Source organism: Petromyzon marinus, chromosome 33, assembly GCF_048934315.1.
Source record: "Petromyzon marinus isolate PM22_M1 ecotype Great Lakes invasive population chromosome 33, UKy_Petmar_22M1.pri1.0, whole genome shotgun sequence".
Taxonomy (NCBI): domain Eukaryota; kingdom Metazoa; phylum Chordata; class Hyperoartia; order Petromyzontiformes; family Petromyzontidae; genus Petromyzon; species Petromyzon marinus.
In genome coordinates, this window is record NC_133699.1 from 9,685,757 (window position 1) to 9,702,339 (window position 16,583).

Below are 16,583 nucleotides of genomic sequence, written 5' to 3' on the forward strand. Positions count from 1 at the left end.
TGAATAATTATCGTTCATTGAGAAATGAACGGTAATTCATATTACCTCTGTATGCGCACGGGAATTGAAATAATGACCACTTCGTTATTTGTTGACCGCCTAGTTCCTCTATATGGACGGGCCACCCCTTTGCGTGTGCGGCCGTGGCTGTGCAGGAACCTCGCTTCCGCGAGTCGGTGGAGTCATTCACGGGGCCGCAGATGGAGACGCAGACGCTCACGGTGGTGTCCGGGCCCGACCTCGTCAACACGGCCTTCCTCAACTTCACCAGCTTCACCGAGGGCGTGGCCCAGGTGCACGCCTCGATCCCCCCCCCCCCCTCTGCCACAAGATCCTCCGCCAGAGGCTGCAGAACGACAGCGTGCTTGACCTATGACCCACGTCGAACATTGATTAATTGTGCACTTGCATACCCACACACCATATATGGTTTCCCTCTGACCCCTCCCATGTCCACTCCCATGCCCCCACCGTGACGCCACAGTGACCTCCCCATGACCCTACATTGACCTCATGTGTCCCTGTCCCGTGTTGCCCAGGTGTGGGTGGAGGAGCTCTTTAACTTGGCAACGAACCTCCTGGCTCAGAGCGCCTCCCGGAGGACCTTCCTCGACAAAGTGTGAGTGTTGCTGTCGGCGCAGCAGCTCTCCCTGCCCCCCTAGGCTTAGGGGTGGGGAGGGGGGGAGCTGAATGAGGGTGCTGATGCCTTTCTCTCCGTTTTCTTTGAGATGCGATGGGACATTAATATTTCTCCATCGCGGAGAGGCTCTGGAAGCGGCGCTTTGCCGAGCAGCGGTGACGGCGGCCATTTGTCAGTCACAGGCGAGAGCCGGTGCCTTCCAGCCGCTCCACACGAGGTCAGCCACTCGTCGGACGCTGTGGCCGTTCACCCGTTCTGACGGCGCATAATGCATGGGTGTTGGAGTGTCCTGTTCCGAGTGAATGTAGCTGACACAGGGTGTCCTTTTGCGGGTGAATCCGGCTGATGCAGGGTGTCCTGTTGCGGGTGAATCCGGCTGACACAGGGTGTCCTGTTGCGGGTAAATCCGGCTGACGCAGGGTGTCCTGTTGCGGGTGAATCCGGCTGACACAGGGTGTCCTGTTGCGGGTGAATCCGGCTGACGCAGGGTGTCCTGTTGCGGGTGAATCCGGCTGACACAGGGTGTCCTGTTGCAGGTACACGAGGCTGATGATAAGGCTCAACCAGGAGGAGAAGATTCCTGTGCGCAGGTGAGCGTGAGGCCAGGAGCGGCCGGCTCGCGTCGCTCGTTAATACCTCCCTAACGACCCCTCCCCTGACTCACCCGACCCATCCCCGTGCTCACCCCATGCTCACCCCGCCCTCTCCTGTGCTTGTGTTGAAGTGTTCTCCGCACGTTCCCCGCGGACAAGCGGCGCGTGGAGAAGGCGCTGGCGCACTGCGGCCTCCCGTCCGGCCGGGTGGGTGGCGGCCAACGGGGCCCTCTCACACCCCCGACCCCTGACCCCCGACCCCATGCACGTGGAGATGCAGGGCGTCATCTTTAAGTGTTGGAGAACTACCCCTAACACTGGCACTAATACTAACCCTGGCCCGAGGCCTCGACCTAAGCTTGGCCTGAACGCTCATACTCACCCTGACCCGAACCGTAACCAAACCCTAATACTAACCCAAACTTTCATTCTGATCCTGACCATAATCCTAGGCCTAACTTTGATCCTTCAACCCAGCTCTAGGCTTAACCCTAACCCTGCCCCAACCCTAGACTTATTACTATGACATTGATCCTGATGTTAGCCCCTGATGGTAGCGTTGATGCTAATGCTGATCCTAACACTGATCCTCTCTTCGCAGTAATCATCGCTTCGGGTACTGATCGACCACTCTGTGTCTATGCCTCCGTCAGAACGACGTCATAAACCCCGTAGACTTCTCACCGTCCGTGTTCTGGGACTTCGTCAACCAACTGTGTCAGCGCACCGACATCGACAGCATCTTCGCTGAGAGGTGTGGTGGGGGGTGTGGTGGGGAGTGTGGTGGGGAGTGTGGTGGGGAGTGTGGTGGGGAGTGTGGTGGGGAGTGTGGTGGGGGGGGGGGTTTCGAGGCCGGCTTGGACAAATGTCTCAGCTGCGGTCGTTGACCTTGGCCTCGTGGCTTAGAGGCCTCGGCCTTGGCGTCGGGCCGAGCAGATGCGGCCTTGTCTGGCCTCGGTATTGGCCTCAACCTTCAAGGCCCCTGGCCTCGGACTTGGCCTGGAATCCAAAGGCTGTGGCTTTGTGGATGTCACGACAGGCCTCGTCTTGTTGAGTTCAGGTTTATTTCGTACCACGTTACGACGCGGATTCATAACGTGTCCGAATGTGACCGCATCTTAAGATGCTTCACAAGCAGCAGTGGACGTCATTTCAGAGCGGTGTACGAGGCTACAGAGTAGAGAGGGAGAGAAGAGGCTTCACTGACAGGAGAGGCAGAGGAGAAGAGGAAGACAGTTTTGAGCGGGAGGCAGTTCCAGACCCCGAGGACAACAGAGGAGAAGGAGCAACCTTTGTTTGTGTAGAGGTCGTCCGCGTTTTTTTGACTGAAGTCTTCGGTTTTTCTACGGCCCACCCCACCCCACCCCTGCCCCCCCCATCCTCCCCATCCTCCCCCCTCCTCCCACTCCCGTCGTGAACCCTGCCTGTCTAGCGGAGCCAAGAACAAGCCGTACCTGACGCTGGATCAGTTCACGGACTTCGTGAACTTGCGGCAGCGCGACCCGCGGCTCAACGAGCTGCTCTTCCCGCCGCTGCGGCCGGCGCAGGTGCAGCTCATGATCGACAAATACGAGCCCAACAGCAACCTCGCTCGCAAGGGTGAGCGCCGTGGTTGTGCGTGCGTGCACGTCCATGTGTGCACGCTTCTGCACGTGTATGGGGAGCGGTGGCGCAGTGGTCGAGCAAACTGCGCTCGCAGACCTGCTGACTAGAGTTTGATTTCTGACCATGGCCAACATTAGCGGGAGTGATATCTGAACCAGTCCTGGGGTTACCCCCCACCAAGGTCGACTCAGCCTTAAATGAGTGCCTGGTGTGGTGGGGAGACAAAGGTGGCCAGGCGTGATGCGTGTCACTCCACGCCCTTTACACTGTTCGGCTTTAATAGGTGCTCCAGGACAGCAATTGCATCAACAGTTGGTTTGCCTATGCAGGGACCTCTGTCATGTTCTTGTGTGTGCATGTATATTCTGTTGTGTGCGTGCACGTGTGGAGCGGTAGTGCAGCAGTTGGCGCATTGCACTACGAACCCTACCTGGCGGGGGCACGGTAGGAATTGAGCAGGTGGCTGCTGCTGCTGCTGCTGCTACTGCTGCTGCCAGCTTGCGCGACACTGCCACCCACCCCCTCGTGTTCCGTGTCGGCCTTCATAGGTGCTGCTCGCGAACAGCAATTGCCCCTACAGTCTGTGAAAGCGGGGGGAGGATCTTTGATCTTTGTGTACGTGCGTGTGTACGTGCGTGCGCGTGTGTGTGCGTGCATGTGTGTGCGTGCGTGTGTGTATGTGCATGTACGTGCAGGGCAGATCTCGGTGTCGGGGTTCAAGCTCTACTTGCACGGCGATGAGAACAGCATTGTTCCGCCCGAGAAGCTGGACGTCAACGAGGACATGAGCTGCCCCCTGTCACACTACTTCATCAACTCGTCCCACAACACCTACCTGACCGGTACCACTACCACCACCATCATCAACAACCACTAACCCACCACAACCACCACGCTCTCCCACAACGCCCACCTGACAGGTGCCATCACCACCAGACTCTCACTATACCTAACACCTACTTATCGGGCACGACTGTCCGCCCTGTTTCCTCTGACATCTACACCCCCGTGTCCCCACCGTGCCCCACCCCATTTCCCCCCCCCCTCCCGTATCCCCCATCCGTTTCCCTCCTCCGTGTGTCCCTCCCCCGGTCCCTCCCGTGTCCCTCCCCCCGTGTCCCGCCTCTATGTCCCCCTCCCCATGCCCCCCCCCCGTGTCCCCCTCCTCGTGTCCCCCTCCCCCCCCCCCCCCGTGTCCGTCCCCCCATGTCCTCCTCCCCGTGGTCCCCCCCCCCCGGTGCCCCCCCTCGGTGTCCCCCGCCGTGCCTCAGCGGGGCAACTGAAGGGCTGCTCCACGGCGGAGATGTACCGCCAGGTGCTGCTATCAGGCTGCCGCTGCGTGGAGCTCGACTGCTGGAAGGGGCGCACGGCGGACGAGGAGCCGATCATCACGCACGGCTTCACCATGACCACCGAGATCCTCTTCAAGGTACGGAGGACGTGCGGGACCGACGCTCAACGGGAGGCCCACGTGCGTACGCGCCGCAGTGTAGCTCAAAAAAAACCTCACGTGTTTTTGTGAAAATAATTGGCAGCCACCGGCAACGGCTCCGCAGGCCGCTCCCCCCCCCCCCCCCCCCTACGGCCTTGCACGTGACGCCAGCGGGGGGGACCTCAGGTAGGGGAGTGTCCGGGGTCGAGAATACGCGTGGCAGGGCAAGGGCACGGCGTGCGTAGATCCTGTTAAACGTCGCCGCTCGGTCGGGGAAAGGGGATTATTTTCAAAGGTTCCTGCACTGAAGGCAACACGACAGCCAGAAGTGGCTTAGTGGTACAGCAATGGATACTTTAATCTATCCGTGCAGAGATTTGAGTGTTAACCCTCCCCCCTGCCCACCCCCCCCCCCCCCCCCCTTGTATGCGTGGTGGATTTTCTCCAGGTTCTTTCCACACAGAGCCAAACTCATTAGAAAAATAATTGGTGAAACATCTAAGAACAAGTCTGGAGCCTAACGAGGCTCTCCGGGGTGAATACAGCTGCCGTTATTGTTTATTGTTGTTGTTGTTGTCGTGTTGTGTTCCCAGGAGGCGATCGAGGCGATTGCGGAGAGTGCCTTCAAGACATCGTCCTACCCGGTCATCCTGTCCTTCGAGAACCACGTCGACTCGTACGCATCCCACGGTGTTCCTCCGTGTCCCTCCGTGTCCCACCTCATCCCTCCGCCTCCCGCCGTGTCCCTCCATGCCCTGTCCACATCCCAGTTTGTATTTGTCGCGTTCTTGGCCATCCGTTTTCCACCCTCGTCAATCGTCCACGTCCGCCCCGTGTCTCGTGTCCGTGCCAGACGCTGTAGATTTAGAACGCTGCCTGCAGTGTGTGGACGTGGAGCTCCACTCCCTCAGCGGAGATCTCGGAATTTTGTTTTGGTCTCTCCTGCCCCTCAACCACCACCACAACACCACCAACACAACATTACCACAACACCACCACCAACACAACATTACCACAACACCACCACCAACACAACATTACCACAACACCACCACCAACCCCCCTCCCCCCACCATGGATGCCTCAGGCCCAAGCAGCAGGCTAAGATGGCGGAGTACTGCCGACAAGCGTTCGGGGAGGCCCTGGTCACGGAGCCTCTCGAAAAATTCCCGGTGAGCTGCATTACACCGTGTCACGCCACACCATCACGCCGCACGCCGACCTATGTGCCAGTCCCACACGGTGTCGCAAACACACTTCCGTGTGGTGCCCAGCCACAACCCGTGCCTCAAACACCACAACCACCACCGCAGCCAGTGCCCCACCACCGTGCCTCACCGTATTGCCCGTGTCCCCGGCTGCTGCCGTTGCAGCTGGAGCCGGGCGTGCCGCTGCCGAGCCCCGGGGAGCTGCGTGGCCGCGTCCTCGTCAAGAACAAGAAGAAGCTGTTGGTGCGCGCGGGCGACGCACGGCGCCGCCTGGAGGGAGTCCCCTCCAACTCGCCCAGCGAGTCGAGCCTCGGGGAGCTCCCGGGAGCCACTGGTCAGCTCCCTCTCCTACCTCCCTGCCTTCTCTTCCTCCCTCCCTCCCTGCCTTCCTCCCTCCCTCCCTGCCTGCCTCTCTGCCTCCCACCCTGCCTCCTTCCCTGCCTCCCTCTCCGCACCATGGCATGGCACACGGAGACTAAATCAGACACGAGCTTGGCTCGTCTAGACCTTGGGACTCCCCTTGGTCTACTCAGCCTTAAATGAGTTCCTGGTTTTAGGAGACATCAGCACAGGCGGCTGGGCGTGGCGCTCGCCTCTCCACCTCCTCGTGTGTTGTGCCGGCCCTCATAGGTGTTTGCGTACAGCACTTGCCCCAACAGCCTGTTAAACGCTGCTGTCGGGTGGGATCTTTGTCTTTGTTGTGCGTGTGTGCTCAAGGCTCCGAGCTGCCCGACATCCCCCAGTCGCCCCTGGCACCCGGCAGCCCTGACGGCTCTGGGCGCAGCTCCGACTGGCACAAGTCCGGCTCCTTCAGCCGCTCCATTGGTACACAGAACACCCGCACACACCTAAACCACATGCACCTACACCACACACACACACTACACGCACCACACGCATACGCCCACACACCTACACAAGTCTACACCACGCACACAACCTCCTCACGACCATCATCGACACTACGTTACGGCACGTGCGTGTGCACGGGACCTACGATCACCAGCGTAAGCTCAGCGCGTGTGCTCCGTGCCCCCCCCCTCCCCGCGCACTCCTCGCCGTCGGTGCAGCAGAGGTGCTCGAGGGAGGCAGTGACGAGGATGACTACACCGAGGAGGAGCTCAAGAAGGTCACGACTGACGAGGTGGGGCCTCGCTTCCCCCGCCACTCCCCTCGTTCCACTCTCTTCCCCGGCTCCATTCGCTCGGCACCCCAGTTACCCCCCTCCCTTCTCCTCCTCCTCTCTATACCTTCACCGGGCAGTGTCTGGTGGTAAGGAGTGAGTGTCTGGTGAGTGGTTGAAAACACCTGTTTCATTCACGGTGGTTGCCCATCCAAGGACTGTCCAGGCACCACCCTGCTTAGCTGACGAGATCTGACCCGATGGGGGGGCACATTGGGGGTGATTTGGTCACAGGCGGCATGGTTGCAATCGCAGGCGCTCGGCTAGAGGCTGCTGCTGCTGCTGCGGGGCTACGTTATAGGCAGCAGGGGGCAGTGCAGCAAATCCATTGTTGCACTGTGATATTGGCGGGCAACGAAGGGTGTGGTGAGTCTGCGGCGGTGAGCGTGGCGTCGCAACGGCTTGCGACCGGGCGTGTTCAAGTTGTGTAACCAGGTGGTGGGAACCCGGAGGCCAGGATAGAGCCTCCTTCGCCACAGTGACATGGGTCACCAAGTTAACAAGCAAACCATTTTAAAATAAAGCAATTGTGATGTCGTGTTTGTGATGTGGAGTGTGTGTGTGTGACGCGGCGTGCGTGCCGCGGTGTGTGTTTACGATGCAATGTGCGCGACGCGGTATGTATGTGTGTGACATGGTATGTATGTGTGTGACATGGTATGTATGTGTGTGACATGGTATGTATGTGTGTGACATGGTATGTATGTGTGTGACATGGTATGTATGTGTGTGACATGGTATGCATGTGTGTGACGTGGTATGCATGTGTGTGACGTGGTATGCATGTGTGTGACGTGGTATGCATGTGTGTGACGTGGTATGTATGTGTGTGACGTGGTATGTATGTATGTGTGTGACATGGTATGTATGTGTGTGACGTGGTATGTATGTGTGTGACACGGTATGTATGTGTGTGACACGGTATGTATGTGTGTGACACGGTATGTATGTGTGTGACGTGGTATGTATGTGTGTGACACGGTATGTATGTGTGTGACACGGTATGCATGTGTGTGACACGGTATGCATGTGTGTGACACGGTATGCATGTGTGTGACACGGTATGCATGTGTGTGACACGGTATGCATGTGTGTGACACGGTATGCATGTGTGTGACACGGTATGCATGTGTGTGACACGGTATGCATGTGTGTGACACGGTATGCATGTGTGTGACACGGTATGCATGTGTGTGACACGGTATGCATGTGTGTGACACGGTATGCATGTGTGTGACACGGTATGCATGTGTGTGACACGGTATGCATGTGTGTGACACGGTATGCATGTGTGTGACACGGTATGCATGTGTGTGACACGGTATGCATGTGTGTGACACGGTATGCATGTGTGTGACACGGTATGCATGTGTGTGACACGGTATGCATGTGTGTGACACGGTACGCATGTGTGTGACGTGGTACGCATGTGTGTGACGTGGTACGCATGTGTGTGACGTGGTACGCATGTGTGTGACGTGGTACGCATGTGTGTGACGTGGTACGCATGTGTGTGACGTGGTACGCATGTGTGTGACGCGGTACGTATGTGTGTGACGTGGTATGCATGTGTGTGACACGGTATGCATGTGTGTGACACGGTATGCATGTGTGTGACACGGTATGCATGTGTGTGACGTGGTACGCATGTGTGTGACGTGGTACGCATGTGTGTGACGTGGTACGCATGTGTGTGACGTGGTACGCATGTGTGTGACGTGGTACGCATGTGTGTGACGTGGTACGCATGTGTGTGACGTGGTACGCATGTGTGTGACGTGGTACGCATGTGTGTGACGCGGTACGCATGTGTGTGACGCGGTATGTATGTGTGTGACGTGGTATGCATGTGTGTGACACGGTATGTATGTGTGTGACGTGGTATGCATGTGTGTGACACGGTATGCATGTGTGTGACGTGGTACGCATGTGTGTGACGTGGTACGCATGTGTGTGACGTGGTACGCATGTGTGTGACGTGGTACGCATGTGTGTGACGTGGTACGCATGTGTGTGACGTGGTACGCATGTGTGTGACGTGGTACGCATGTGTGTGACGTGGTACGCATGTGTGTGACGCGGTACGCATGTGTGTGACGCGGTATGTATGTGTGTGACGTGGTATGCGCGCGACGCGGTGCGTGTGTGACGCCGTGTGCAGGGCACGGCCAGCATCGAAGTGAGCGCCACGCAGGAGATGTCGAACCTCGTGAGCTACGTGCAGCCGATCAAGTTCGACTCCTTTGCCGACGCCAAGCGTGAGTCTCCCTCCTCCAGCCGCCCCCGGCAGGAGCCGGGGCTTCGGAGTTCAGCCCGCCCGAAATCAGCCACTCCACTCGCCGAGAATGTGTCACCGCTGTAATGCACTTTCGTTGCCCCGTTCTAACGAGATCCATCGTCCCATTGTAACGTTGTTAAACTGTAGCCTTCCATTTAAACGGCACCCGTCTGTTAAACGGCACCCACGCGATAGCCCCTGCGCAACAGTCGAATGTGCTCATGCTTTGATTCTATACTCTAGAGAAGATCCGGTAAACGTGGAACGTTGGGCCAACGTTGGTCCAACGGTTTCGACCACCTGTCAACATTGGCACGTTCACTGGGAGGCGGGGGGGAGACGGGAGTCGGCTGGAGGTGGAAGAGAAGATGCTTGTGCCCGGAGCGGCGGGTCCCGTCTACCGGCATTGCCTCACTCGGCCGCTGTCGCCCCCAGGGAGGAACCGGAACTTCGAGATGTCGTCGTTTGTGGAGACGAAGGGGGCCGAGCAGCTGACCAAGTCTCCTGTGGAGTTCGTTGAGTATCCTCCCCGACTGGACCGCGAGTTTTTTTTTTTTCCGAGAGAGCGGGAGGGGCGCCGTTGCCAGCTCCTCGAAGCGGAGATTTGCTGAACGAGCCTCAACCAGTCACTCGATCACCCTTCTATGATCGTCCAATTTATCACTTAGAGACTTTACCAGGTATTACGCGTGGTAAGTTGGTACAGGGTCCTTCACACAGGCCTGGAATAGCTCTTAAATCTGCATCGTGCCCTCATCCCGGATGCTTGCTTGATTTGTTGCTTGGATGAAATGTTGTCGCGAAGGAAACCCAAAGTTTCGATTTTAAAACTTTCGTGACTGCAAGGATTCATCTTCTTGGTTCTTTCGGTAAAGTCACGTAGAATGAGAATGAAACAATAAAACAAAATAAGACAATAAAATTCTCACGACGTTTCGGCCACAACACAAGTAGCCTTCTTCAGGTGAAGGAACAGACACCCAAAGTGTCGCCAAATCTGGTGATGAAATCACCAGAGTTGGCGACGCCGATAGAGAGGGGAGGAGTCCGACGCTCCCTCACCTCGGATTCTTAGCAGGTCGTGGCACTTAACCCTTGACCCCGCATCAGGTACAACAAGACGCACCTGAGCCGCATCTACCCCAAGGGCACGCGCGTCGACTCCTCAAACTACACGCCACAGCTCTTCTGGAACGCCGGCTGCCAGATGGTGGCCCTCAACTTCCAGAGTCTGGGTGAGTGCTGGCCTGTCGGTGGCCCCCGTGCCCTCCAGGGGCCACCTGGCCACCTCCAGACTCCCACCAAAAATGATCGTAATCATCGTCGTCATTAGCAATGATCAATTCAGAACTGGTTGGAGACCCTCCCCCACACCCCCAAAGCTGTCCCCATCTCTCACAGTTTTGCGATGCTGCAATTCATCCATCTATAGCCCTTGCACATCAACTGATTTTATCGTCCTGTCAGAAGTGTTCCCTTCCTTTGGCTGCGATTCCGCCATTAGCTTCGACCGCTGGCCGTCACCGCTTCTTCCAGCGACGCGTCCTGCCAAAGCTCTCCGACTATCCCTCAGTCCGTAAGATGTCGCCGACTTGCGTATGTTGGCTGATCCACGCGCTCATCTTCCCCCATTCCTCCCCCGCGCCCCCCCACCCCCCCCCCCCAGACCTCGCCATGCAGCTCAACATGGGCATGTTCGGCTACAACGGGCGCAGCGGCTACCTGCTCAAGCCCGAGTTCATGCGGCGCTCCGACAAGCACTTCGACCCGTTCACCGGCAGTACCATCGACGGCGTCATCGCCAACACCGTATCCATCAAGGTCGCGCTGCCCGGCCGCCCCCGACACGACCCGACCCGGCCTCAACCCTGCCCCGGCTGTAACCCCATTTCCTTGCTCAAACCCTGACCTCACTGCAGAACGCTGGCCCCCGGCCCCATTCTCAGATAAGAATGGGGCGGCGTTTCTCACGGAATATTTTTGTTCCGAGATTAGGTGGCACATGACTCGTAGCCACAGCCATAGATAGAGGGAGGGGTTACAGTGAATGTGGTGTGCCGGGTACTGAAATATTTTCCTGGCCCTGCCCCAGGTAGACACATCTGAAATTAAGCATTGCTCATTGGCCAAACATCTTAAGCTGGACCTCCTGGAAAGGAGTATCGGGCAGTGGTGTCTATGCGCATGGCTGCCTGTAATCCAGCACTGGAGGCAGCAGTGAGGATTGGTGGATCACCAGGGGCGGAGCCAGGATTTTCAGCTCGGGGTGACATTTAACAAATGTTAATTTCAAGAATGATTAGAGAGTCAGGCTGTTGAACTAGACGCCATCGGTTGGCGACACACTGACAATGCAGTTGCACGGAGTCCGCCAGACCAAGTGTCGTACACTTACACACGCAGAATGTCACCCCTGTCACCCCCCCTGGCTCCGCCCCTGTGGATCACCACACCAATGTTGTGAAACTTCCTTCCCTTGGGCGTCGCCAGGAGAAGGTGGTATGAGATTGTTTCCCCCTACATGCGTGGGCTTTCTCCAGCTTCTTCGGTCTCCCTTGCACATGTAAACAATCATTAATTGGCCGATAACGCCTTAATATACAGAGGACTGCAGAGCTTGAGCAATTGATGGCGCTGGCTCCTCGCACGGTTGCCTTCCCATGTGCCTGTGGTTCCTCACGCCACGAAGTCCTCTCTCTTCAAAAACGAATACCATGTGACGACGCGTTACAAGTATATTTTTTTTACATGACGTCATTCGTGCAAGCAAAGCTGGTTGACGAGCCACCTTGCTGTAGTGCCGGCTGCTGGCCACCTTCCCCAGTCCAGCGGATCACAGGCGCGCATCACCGCACGCTGTGACACACGTGTGATTATGCTGCTGCTGCTGCATGTGATGATTCGTGCTATCTGCGCCACATGCGCCGTCCGTGTCACCCACTCCATTTGTGTGATCCGTGTGATTCGCGCGTGCAGGTGATCTCGGGGCAGTTCCTGGTGGACCGCCGTGTGGGCACCTACGTGGAGGTGGACATGTTCGGGCTTCCCGTGGACACCAAGCGCAAGATGTATCGCACGCGCACCAGCCGTGACAACAACCCCATCAACCCTGTGTGGAACGAAGAGCCTTTCGTCTTCAAGAAGGTAACGAGCATGCCACAGCCACTGCTCGTAATGGTCCCCATTGTTGTGTCGTCAACAGCCCCCAGCGCAGCGTTGTGGACCTGGTACCATGGTACCAGCCTAATTAGGCCCTCTTGCTCATCCCCGCTCTAACGAGCAATCACGGTGCTACTGCCACGACGGGCGCCGTCACTTGGCCCTAACGAGCACACCCCCCCCTTCACCCCCTGTGGGCGCCGCGCCCAAACTAGCGCCATCACCCGGGCGACCTGCGAAAGAGAGACCTCCCGTCCCGAATTTTCTTTTCCCGCAGGTGAAATTATTTTAATAAAATAACAAAAAAATAACAAGCCGAAAGAGCGTCCTTGCTCGAACGAGCGGCTCGTGCCACGGGGGCCGTCGGCTCCGCCGCGTGCCACGGGGGCCGTCGGCTTCGCCGCGTGCCACCATCCCACCGGCTGTGGCTGTCACCGCAGGTGGTGCTGCCGGCGCTCGCCTCGCTGCGCGTCGCGGTGTTCGAGGACAGCGGCAAGTTCATCGGCCACCGCATCCTCCCGGTCTCCGCCATGCGTCCAGGTGTCCCCTCCCCTCCGCCACATAGACACGCGGCGACGCAAACGGGACAGCACAACGCGCCGCACGCCGCTTTCGCCCCACGCCGCTTGTGCCCCACGCCGCTTGTGCCCCACGCCGCTTGTGCCCCACGCCGCTTGTGCCCCACGCCGCTTGTGCCCCACGCCGCTTGTGCCCCACGCCGCTTGTGCCGCACGCCGCTTGTGCCCCACGCCGCTTGTGCCCCACGCCGCTTGTGCCCTCTCTGCCTCTTCGTTTGCGTCTTGGCTTTCCAGCGAAGGCTGAGCGCGTTCAGGCGTCGGCTGTCCTTAGTAACGTTCGTAAATATTATCCAATAAAGTGAAACTCGAGTATCAAGTCGTATTGCTATTAAGGGGTAAACCAATGGAAAACCGGTAAAGTTGATCAAAACTTGGTGACAAAAACCAGCGCTCGCCCTATTCTCCGCATGTAGGGCAGCTGTAAGGAGGAGTCCATGCGTATGCGTGATTTTCCTTCCTCGTTTTGCGTGTGCGACGCCGCCAGGATACCACCACATCTGCCTGCGCAACGAGAGCAACCAGCCCCTCACCATGCCGGCCATCTTTGTGTTCATCCAGGTCAAGGACTACGTCCCCGATGCCTTCGAGGGTGCGGAGACGCGCACCACCACACGCACCACCAAAGACAAAGATGCCCCGTATAGCCTGTAACAGACTGTTGGGGCAAGTGCTGTTAGCGAGCACCTATGAAAGCCGGCACGGCACACGAGGCGGTGGGTGGCCAACACCACGCCCGGCCGCCTTTGTCTCCCGAGTGGCGATGCTCACACATCACACCAGGTACTCATTTGAGGCTCAGTCGACCTCGGGGAGGCCCAGGACCGGTTCAAATAATCATCATTGGTGTTGGCCGTGAGCGGTAATCTAACTCGGGTCGCCGGGTTCGTAGCGCAGTGCCCTAACTGCTACACTACTGCACATACACACAGCACCACACATGCCGTGTATCGCCGCAAACCGCCTGAATGTGTGCGGTGTCGTTGTTGTGCCCGGCGTGTGTTTTGTCTGCAGACATCATCAGCGGGCTCTCCAACCCCATCCGCTACCAGAGCCTCATCGAGAAACGAGCGCGACAGCTGCAGATGCTTTACATGGACGAGGTCTCGCGCCACACCCACACACGCGCAAGCACGCACATCCCTCAACCCCCATACACGCGTGCACGCACGTCCACGTGGGTTGTCGCAAGGCCGCCCCTGTTGGTGCTAGAAATCCACCCCGTGGTGCGCGAAGGCCGCGGCTGCGGTCACCGTTAATCGATGCTGACGGGCGCCGTCTCCGGGTGACGATCGCGAGCAGCTGGAGGAGAAGAGGCCCACCGCGCCTGCAGACGGCGCCGGTGGGACGTGGCCGGGCGCGGGGCTGGCGGCGGAGCCGCTGGTGACGGACCGGCGAGCGTCGGCGGGGAGGGGGGACGAGCTGACCGCGATGGCGCGGCCGGGTGGGAAGGAGGAGCGGAGGAGCGCCAACGGCGCGGCGCCGCGGATCGGGGCCTCCTGGAGGACGAGCAGCCTGACGCCGTTCGGCACGGCCCTGCTGCAGGAAGCCCTGGGTATGACTTTACCGCACGTCGTACCGCACGACAGCACTCCACATCACGCGCCGCGTCAGTTGTCCCTGCTCGCCGCTGTCCATACGCTCGAGCTGCGTGCGTTCTCTTGTCCGCAGGGTTTTATCCTTCATCTCCGAGGAAGGAGAACATCATCGGTGTCCTTCGAGGTAAGTTCCCCGCCCCCCCCCCCCCCGTGCCCTCAGACTCGTGAGCTTTCCCGCGGCAGCCTGCGCCGCGTCCAGCGAGGGTGCTGGCAGAGTGGTGTTGAGGGTTAGCAGCAGCGCGCCACTATTATCGGGAATGGGCCTCCCTGCCCTGCGCGATCACCCCTGATGCACCGGGGCGATAGGTCTACGGTCATGCGGGGCATGTTTTGGCGGGAACTAGCGGGAACTAGCGGGCACCAAGCTCACCGTTCCCCTCCCCCACCCCCCCCACCCACCCCCGCACGGTGCGGTATTCGGCCACGCAGAGCTGCGGCCAGCGTCGCTGGAGGAGCTGAAGCAAAGCCGGGCGCTGGTGAAGCTGCGGAGCAAGCAGCACAAGGATCTGCAGGAGCTGGCGCGCAGGAACGTGAAGCGCGCCGCCGAGACGGGCAAGGAGCACGCGGCGCAGCTTGCGGCGCACGCCGACCAGCAGCAACGCCGCCGCACCTTCGCCGAGCGCAAGACCTTCTACGCCCGCAGGTACCCCCCCCCCTCCCTCCCTCCCCACCCTCCTTCCCTTCGGGCCCACACGCGGTTGGTACCATGGTCCCTCCACGCCTCTTTCTCGTTGCACAGCCTGCTGGGAGGCGGAGCGTCCGCGGAGGCGCGGGCAACGGCGGCCGTGGGGCAGAAGGCGCTCGAGGTGGCCGAGCTGCGGCGCCGGCAGCGCGAGGAGCTGCGGGCCCTCCGCTTGGAGCAGCGCACGGTCGAGAGAGACCGCTCCCTGCAGTATACTGCCCAGGTGCTGCCACGCCCCGCTGCGGCACCGTGGCACGAGCACCGCACTCAAAGTGCACGTGCGATTGGATATAAATCCCCCCCCCCCCCCCCCCCTGCAGTGTGACGAAATCCTAGCGGTTTCTGCCGGACGTTATCTCACCTGTTGGCTCGAGTGTCTCGCGTAGTCCGTTCCCGTGTGACCCCGTGACCACCCCCCACCCCCGCTGCCCTCCGCAGTTCTATGAGCGGCTGCTGGCGGCAGCGCAGGACAGCCAGGCGACGCTGCTCAAGAAGCTGACGGAGACGAGCGAGAAGTATGAGCGCGCACCACCGCAAAATCCCGAACCCGGGAAGCTTGCACCGCAAGACGCACCACACAGTGCACATGTAGTCTAGAGAGAGGCAGTCGGTATTTGGGCTCTGTGCGAGTGTACAAAATAAAATGTGGATATATTTGCCATCTTAATTTTGGTTGAGCTTTTAAAAATTGCTCCTTTGGTTTTGATGCAAAACCAAATCAATGGGTGTATATGTTCCCACGTGACAACCTGATTGGATTGACTGGCGGGTGGTGGACAGTCATAGTTGACAATTGACATTATACTTGCTCAATTTACCAAAACAAACTAATTATGAATCGTTATGGAATCTGAATGCAATTGCATCTTAAGCTGCTGCAGAGACTGTTCAGAGAGGAGATCGGTCATAGGCAGGGAAGAGAGATGAATGTCCTGAGCCTGGACTTTAACTGAGGCAGGGAAGTCAGCAGCATGGATGGCTGAGAAAAGGAAGTTCTAGACTGAGAGGGCAGCAGTAGAGGAGAATGAGTTACTATCTCTTATTACTATTTTTATTTTACCAGGTAAGGCCCACTGTGCTATATAGGTATTTTTCAGAAGCAACCTGGCCACAAATGATAACTTGGCGAAGTGGCGTACGTGAAAATTTATAGCAGCCAAATGCTTTCAACGCATGTTTCTAAATGAAGAGGGGACCCGGAGAGAAATCCACATAACCATGGGGAGAATGTGCAAACTCCAAATAAACAGGCATCGTCAGGGTCGGGATCGAAACCCATGATCTGCTGTATGCAAGGCCAGGTAGTTAACATCTTGCCACCATGGCCGGAGAGTCACGGGGATTTTGACCGCTGGTCTTGGGCCGTCTCCCGTGCCGGCAAGCCGCAGGGCAGCCACGACAGGCAGCGGTTTTGGCACGAGCCGCGCTGATGACAGACCGTATCATGTGCAGGGAAAAGAGGGAGCTCAAGAAGCAGATGGATACCCTGCGGCTCGGCAAGGTGGAGGCCGCCTGCAAGGAGGTCAAGGACAAGCAGGAGTTGGAGAGGTGAGCAAGGCCATGAAATCCTCACCACCACCCTGTCACACCAAGAATTCCACACCATCAGAGGAAGCTCCACACCACCACC

At 58.5% G+C, this 16,583-nt stretch overlaps 1 protein-coding gene across 4 annotated transcripts in view; it reads left to right on the forward strand.

Annotated features, from left to right (window-relative positions):
* LOC116948421 (1-phosphatidylinositol 4,5-bisphosphate phosphodiesterase beta-1-like) overlaps positions 1-16,583 on the forward strand; it is a 37,656-nt gene that overhangs the window by 19,678 nt on the left and 1,395 nt on the right. For 2 of the 4 annotated variants that reach the window (XM_032965077.2, XM_032965080.2), the window contains 27 exons: positions 156-293; positions 540-619; positions 1,177-1,230; positions 1,365-1,440; positions 1,887-1,987; positions 2,666-2,832; positions 3,534-3,680; positions 4,110-4,267; positions 4,864-4,946; positions 5,358-5,442; positions 5,644-5,812; positions 6,196-6,303; positions 6,549-6,622; positions 8,823-8,919; positions 9,375-9,459; positions 10,050-10,174; positions 10,606-10,760; positions 11,916-12,083; positions 12,539-12,638; positions 13,161-13,265; positions 13,688-13,776; positions 13,976-14,228; positions 14,345-14,395; positions 14,701-14,914; positions 15,011-15,176; positions 15,392-15,468; positions 16,406-16,501. In XM_032965077.2, the coding sequence (XP_032820968.1) occupies positions 156-293; positions 540-619; positions 1,177-1,230; positions 1,365-1,440; positions 1,887-1,987; positions 2,666-2,832; positions 3,534-3,680; positions 4,110-4,267; positions 4,864-4,946; positions 5,358-5,442; positions 5,644-5,812; positions 6,196-6,303; positions 6,549-6,622; positions 8,823-8,919; positions 9,375-9,459; positions 10,050-10,174; positions 10,606-10,760; positions 11,916-12,083; positions 12,539-12,638; positions 13,161-13,265; positions 13,688-13,776; positions 13,976-14,228; positions 14,345-14,395; positions 14,701-14,914; positions 15,011-15,176; positions 15,392-15,468; positions 16,406-16,501 (3,221 nt within the window). The other 2 variants (XM_032965078.2, XM_032965081.2) reach the window with 2 other exon arrangements.